Source organism: Alosa sapidissima, chromosome 6, assembly GCF_018492685.1.
Source record: "Alosa sapidissima isolate fAloSap1 chromosome 6, fAloSap1.pri, whole genome shotgun sequence".
Classification (NCBI taxonomy): domain Eukaryota; kingdom Metazoa; phylum Chordata; class Actinopteri; order Clupeiformes; family Clupeidae; genus Alosa; species Alosa sapidissima.
This window is the reverse complement of record NC_055962.1, coordinates 38,977,324-38,984,867: the sequence shown is the minus strand read 5'-3', so window position 1 is coordinate 38,984,867 and position 7,544 is coordinate 38,977,324. Positions and strand designations below refer to the sequence as shown.

At 42.9% G+C, this 7,544-nt stretch overlaps 1 protein-coding gene across 1 annotated transcript in view; it reads right to left on the bottom strand.

Moving 5' to 3' along the window:
• Window positions 1–624: 624 nt before the first annotated feature.
• The window catches only part of si:dkey-25e12.3 (histidine triad nucleotide-binding protein 3), a 50,734-nt gene continuing 43,814 nt past the window's right edge, over window positions 625–7,544 (bottom strand). The window contains exons 7-8 of the mRNA XM_042094951.1: window positions 2,888–3,014; window positions 625–1,148 (exon numbers count right to left, since the gene is read on the bottom strand). Of these exons, the coding sequence (XP_041950885.1) occupies window positions 1,101–1,148; window positions 2,888–3,014 (175 nt within the window). The 3' untranslated portion in view covers window positions 625–1,100. The remainder of the gene's footprint in view (window positions 1,149–2,887; window positions 3,015–7,544) is intronic.

Genomic DNA, 7,544 nt, shown 5'->3' with positions numbered 1-7,544 from the left:
ACCGCACTCGAGTACTACATCACTGAGCACAATGCTAGCATGTAATGGGCAACAATGACCCAACCTGTAAGAAATGAAAAGGACATAAGTACTCATTCATTCAATTTTTGACCTATAACCCATGTTGAAGTTATACAAACTATAATCAAATCTGAGATTTCTCAACGACAATCAGGTGAAAGAGACAAATTTAGCCGTCTAGCTCCATTGACTCCCATTCATTTTGCACTCATGGCGATCGCCCCCAGTGGAATTCTGGTGGAACTGCAACCAAAATTCGGCACAATGGGACTTAATATGGCGTGGTTTCGTGTTGAAGCAACAGCACGTAGACTAGCCTACAGGAAAGCTGCTGCGCATGAACTCATTCGGAATATTTTGAAAACATAACAACTAGATATTCTGTCTTCTCATTTTGTAGACGAAAATGAAGAGAGATTTTATCTTAGTTTTTATTTCTTGCAAAACATTTTAGTCTCGTCTTTTTTCGTCAACAATAATGCATCTTAAGATAGTCTTAGTCAGTGTTTCAGGACATCAGTGCAGTCTCGTCATCGTTTCGTCATGGAAAAAAAGGTCGTTGACGAACATATTTCCTCTCGTCTGATTAAATGAACACTAGGACAGACTCCATGTGTTTTATTGTCAGTGAATGAAAAGCTTCTAGGCACAGAGGCATGTTAACATGAACAGGCACATAATATATTATTAATATTATTATCAGTTTAGAGGCACATAATATATTGTCAATATATTTCATCATTTTATACATCTCCCTTTCATGTCACTCCTTAAGGGCTTTTCAGGTCGTTTCTGTCTGAGGGAAAATGTCTGAGTCACTCAGTGTGTGTGTGTGTGTGTGTGTTAGCAGTTTGTAGTGTTGTTCTGTCTGAGTGGGCATCTCTCCAGGGCGTCCGTACGAGTCTCTGCTCAGGAGAGTTCCCACTGAAGTTCTAGTGTGGGATCCGCGCAGTTCCTTAGTGGTGGGGTTTGGCAAAGGAGGGACTAATGTGGGATCTGCTCGGTTCCTTAGCGGTGGGGTTTGGGAAAGGAGGGACTAATGTGGGATCTGCTCGGTTCCTTAGCGGTGGGTTCTAGTGTCATTTGACCCGGTTCTGAGATTCCAGCTGTTTCAGAAGGTTCTCCACCTGCGGTGACACACACACCCAGAGACAACATGTGAAGGACTCACTCACACACACACACACACCCAGAGACAACATGTAAAGGACTCACACACATGCACACACACACACACACACTAGAGATGCGCGGATGGGCTATTATTTCAACCGTAACCGCATCCAACGTTTTTTGACCAATTTTCAAAACCGCACCCGCCTGCCATCCGCTGGTTGTTTTAATGTATATGGGTGATGCGTTTGATTGGTTCAACCGCCACCCGCCCGAATTTAATCAAAATATTATATTTCTTCACGTCATCCGCCCGATCCGGAGTTTAACCGCGGAGTCCGCGGCTGTAACCGCGAACCGCGCATCTCTAACACACACCCAGAGACAACATGTAAAGGACTCACACACACACACCCCCAGAGACAACATGTCAAGGACTCACACGCACACCCAGAGACAACATGTAAAGGACTCACACACACACAAACCCAGAGACAACATGTAAAGGACTCGCGTACACACACACACACACCCAGAGACAACATGTGAAGGACTCACACCCACACATACACACACACACACCCAGAGACCCGGTTCCGAGATTCCAGCTGTTTCAGAAACCTGCGTGAAGCTGGCCCCCCATGTTATTAAAAAATGATTAAAAACACTGCTGTTCGTTTGTGCCGTACAAATTATCGTTTGTGCTGTTAAGGGTTTTAAGTAATTAAACTTTACATTTTCTGGCCAGTGACGTCACTCAGCCCCCCATACTTGTTCAAATTTCCCCAAAATAGTGTCAATCGTTTGTGCTCATTTGTGCCGTTAAAAGTAACATTTGTGCTACTATGTTTTTTAAGATATTCCACGTTATTTGTTACACGTGTGACGTCATCCAGCCCCCCATCAATGTCCAAATCTTCCCAAAATGGTCTCAATCGTTTGTGCTGATTTGTGCCGTCAAAAGAAACATTTGTGCTACTATGTTTTCTAAGTTATTATGGTTTATTTATTACGCGCGTGACGTCACCAGCCCCCCATCGATTGACACTATTTTGGGGAAATTTGAACAAGTATGGGGGGCTGAGTGACGTCACTGGCCAGAAAATGTAAAGTTTAATTACTTAAAACCCTTAACAGCACAAACGATAATTTGTACGGCACAAACCGGCACAGACGAACAGCAGTGTTTTTAATCATTTTTTAATAACATGGGGGGCCAGCTTCACGCAGGTGTTTCAGAAGGTTCTCCACCTGCGGTGACACACACACCCAGAGACAACATGTGAAGGACTCACTCACACACACACACCCAGAGACAACATGTAAAGGACTCACACACACACTCAGAGACAACATGTAAAGGACTCACACACACACACACACCCAGAGACAACATGTAAAGGACTCACACACACGCACACACACACTCACACACCCAGAGACAACATGTAAAGGACTCACACACACACACCCAGAGACAACATGTAAAGGACTCTCACACACACACACACACACACACCCAGAGACAACATGTAAAGGACTCACACACACACACACACACACCCAGAGACAACATGTAAAGGACTCACTCACACACACACACACCCAGAGACAACATGTAAAGGACTCACTCACACACACACACAAACACACACACACACAGACAACGTGTAAAGGTCTCTCTCACACACACACAATCACCACCCCTCAGAATACACATCACTAATGTCGCTTCGACCCCTCTGGAACGTACTGTTAGGAACCAGAAGGACTGCGGTCCGTAGAACCGGAGGGACCTGGAACTCAGCTGAGTGGCGGGAGCGAGAACGTGGAGGTGGAGATGAGGAACCGAGGAGAACGGAGGCATGTGGAAGCCCAGTCTGTGGACACATACACACACACGCATACACACACGTGCCACACACCATCTGTTAATCATCATTAACACAGAGACATGACCAGTGAGCCCAACAGAGATAAACTGTGACTTAAAACACACACACACACACACGAAGGGCCTATTGAGATGGCAAGCGTGGTGTATATTCCGTCTGTGTTCAGCGACTGCTGCATCATGTGCATCACATGGTCACACACTCTACCATGTAGAACCTTATCATGGTCACACACCAGTGTTGTATAAAGTACTAGAAAGCAATACTTGAGTAAAAGTACAAGTATCATACTAGAAAAAGACTTTGGTAGAAGTGAAAGTTACCTTTTAGAATATTACTTAAGTAAAAGTCTTAAAGTATCTGATATATACTGTACTTAAGTATCAAAAGTAATTTCTGATATTTAATGTAGTAAAAAGTATTTGAAGTAAACATAAAAAGCAAGCGGTTTTATTTTGAACTTTTATTGTGAACTTTATTTTGGCTTTTTTATAGTAAAGCATAAAGCATATTCAGGGTTCCCAGGTTCGGTTAATCTCACTCATCAAGAAATTTCACTTTTGTATGAACTTCAGGTAAAAATGAAAAATAAATAACATTTCTTTTTTTTTTTTTAAATGACCTGCTTGTAGGGAGAACATTTTGGTCATGTGGTATGAGCATTTCTAGGGCTTACTCCCCAGGTCACCATCTCACTCTCACACACACACACACACAGGCCACCTATGTCCAGCAGCTACTAATATGCCAGTCATTAGTTGAAACTGAAAAGGTGTCTGTTCATCTTCACAAGAAGCTGGTTTTCAAAGTTGCCAGAATTCAGTGCCCGGGAGTTTCAGGCCCAAGACCGGCCCACCTTTTCCATAGTGGTGGAAATTGGATAAATGAAGCAACATTTCAGCTATTACTATCCTGTAGTTTTTATTAGTAGCATGGTTCAACAAATGTGTAAAGGTTAAATAATAATTCACTTCAACTGAGAAGTTAATAAAAAATATTCCACAAGTTAACAAAAACAGAAAGAAAGAAAGAAAGCCTTTCAAATGTAGCCTATCCCACGCTTCCACAAAGAGGCATATTGAACTAATGTTTAGGCTACATGTTTTTTGCATGGGTAGGCTATATTGTTGTTTGGTGATTTAGCCTACTCCTTTACTACCCACTTCTGAGCAAACAAGGCATATAGGTTTATCATGTAGGGTAATTGCTCTTTCTTACATTAAATAACTTTAATTTATCCTCTCTACTTGTCCCTGTAGTCATGGCCTTCTCATCACTAATTTCGGGCTCATCATTTTCAGTGGTCAACTGGTTGATCTTCTGCTCAGTCTCTCCTGGGCTCTTTCTACCATCCATTCTTCCTGAAGCTTGTGTCTAGCCTACTGTAGGGCCGGCTCAGCTATCCGTATCTGAGAAAACTTTTTGGAAAAGACAGGCTACAGTATGTGGACCCAACCAACTCTTTTTGGGAGGGGAGAACTCCCTCACGTAGGCTACAACCCATGCAGAGGCAACGGTGTCATGCACAGAATGCGGAACGTGTCCTACTTTAAGAAAAGATAGACTAACGTGACAAATGTCAATATTTTTTTCCTCGACCAGCCCAAAAGTGAAGCGGCCCACCGGGAATTCTCCCGATTACCCACCCCGATTCAGTCTTACTCTTCTTGGACTGATGCTAAATAGCCTTTCACAGGCCGCTGAAGAGGCAGGTAGCGGAGTGTTCAGCTACGCAGAAGCTGCCAATGTACAGAAACATTTCTTGCAAATACGGCCACGGGTGTATGACGTTATCTTCACCACTACCCTGTTCACCGAGTTCACCACTATCGTCGGGGTGGTCGTCTATGATAACGGGAGGTCCTCCAGTAGGTGCTTGTGCTTCCATGGCGGTTTCAGTTGTGCGTCCTCCTCCTCCTTTAGCAACAAACAAGCGCTGAAATAGAGCGCGCAGCGTGCGGAGCGTGCGTAATGCAATCTAGGAGCAGTGATTCGCCAAACCTCCCTTATTGCAGTCGCACACATTTCTTCTAATTTTATGTTTTAGTAACGAGTAACGAAGATGCTTAGTGGAAATATAACGGAGTAAAAGTATACATTTTATCTAGGAAATGTAGTGGAGTAAAAGTGAAAGTAAATTTAAATAGCGAAGTAAAGTACAGATACGTGAAATTTCTACTTAAGTACAGTAACGAAGTATTTGTACTCCGTTACATTACAACACTGTCACACACACACTCTACCATAGCACCTTATCATGGTCACACACACACACACTCTACTATAGCACCTTATCGTGGTCACACACACACTAGGGCTGGGATAAACGATTATTTTTTAAACGATTAATCTAGCGATTATTTTTTCGATGCATCGATTAATTTAAAGATTCATTTTTTCAGTCCGATTCGATTTCGATTCGATTATCAATTATCTCCCCATTAATTGACTAATAGCAATTTATACATGTTGATTTACATATCTGAATGAAAAAACATGAATTCCTTAATATTGCAATATATGTTTATTGGTCTTAAAATTCCAAAATAAAAGACTATACAAGTGCAAAGTAATGCATTCTTAGTCAGAGGTAGCATTCAATAAAGTTCAGTAGTGTATAGGTCTTAATTGAGTGCCTGTCACTTTAAGATGTTCCTGAGGGAACCCTTGCAATTGTAATACTTAACACAGTTAAAGGCTGCTGATGTGTGGATCAATTCATAACGTAGTTAGTTCAAATAACGGTTCGTACTACTTCTCCTTGGGACAAGCACTTTTGAGTCTTGGAAAACACTTTTCCATTTACATCGGGATTTTGCAAACATTCAGAGTCAATGAGCCCTGCATGAGTAACGAAATTGACAAGCAGCTGTAAGTAAGCATGCTAAACTCGACATCCAAACAGTATTCTAACGTTAGCTTTGAGATACTGCTTGATTGCATAACTTAACCTAGTTTAGTCTCCTCAATGTAGGCCTACTATGTTGTGATAAGACCTTAGCAGAGTTCACTTCAATGCAGCAGTTTTGAACAAATTTGTGCAGCATGGTCACGATGCTAAGCGGATTTAATAGCAATTTAGCCAGACGTCTTCTATGCAATGCTTCTATGTAGCAACAACAATCCTTCAACAATCGTGAATATTTTGTTAAATGCACATGCAGAGGAGGAGCAGCGGGCTCGTTACGAGAGAGAGCGGGGCGGGGCAAGGAAAGGCTGCGTGCGGAAAAAGTGCAGCTCAATGAAAGGATTTTATCTGGTCTTTAATTTAAATAGCAGGCCTACAACATAGAACATCAATGTGTGCTGGCCGGTTTTGATTTCGTGGCACCCCGCCACAGATTAGTCAACGTATGGAAAACACTGAAGGTGTAAAATTAAAAATATTTAGCAGCACACGTTATGCTTGACTAATCGACGCTCATATTTTGCATCGACGTATTTTTTGTGTCGACGTCATCGATTACGTCGACGCGTTGTCCCAGCCCTAACACACACTCTACCATAGCACCTTATCATGGTCACACACACACTCTACCATAGCACCTTATCATGGTCACACACACACTCTCTACTATAGCACCTTATCATGGTCACACACACACACTCTACTATAGCACCTTATCATGGTCACACACACACTCTACCATAGCACCTTATCATGGTCACACACACACTCTCTACTATAGCACCTTATCATGGTCACACACACACACTCTACTATAGCATCTTATCATGGTCACACACACACACACACTCTACTATAGCACCTTATCATGGTCACACACACACACTCTACCATAGCACCTTATCATGGTCACACACACACTGGGGCAGCCATGGCCTACTGGTTAGCACTTCGGACCGGAGGGTTGCCGGTTCGAACCCCGACCAGTAGGCACGGCTAAAGTGCCCTTGAGCAAGGCACCTAACCCCTCACTGCTCCCCGAGCGCCGCTGTTGTTGCAGGCAGCTCACTGCGCCGGGATTAGTGTGTACTTCACCTCACTGTGTGTTCACTGTGTGCTGAGTGTGTTTCACTAATTCACGGATTGGGATAAATGCAGAGACCAAATTTCCCTCACGGGATCAAAAGAGTATATATACACTATACTACTATACTCTACTATAGCACCTTATCATAGTCACACACACACACTCTACTATAGCACCTTATCATGGTCACACACACACACACTCTACCATAGCACCTTATCATGGTCACACACACACACTCTACTATAGCACCTTATCATGGTCACACACACACACACTCTACCATAGCACCTTATCATGGTCACACACACACACTCTACTATAGCACCTTATCATGGTCACACACACACACACTCTACCATAGCACCTTATCATGGTAACACACACACACACTCTACCATAGCACCTTATCATGGTCACACACACACACTCTACTATAGCACCTTATCATGGTCACACACACACTCTACTATAGCACCTTATCATGGTCATCACACACACACACACACTCTACTCTAGC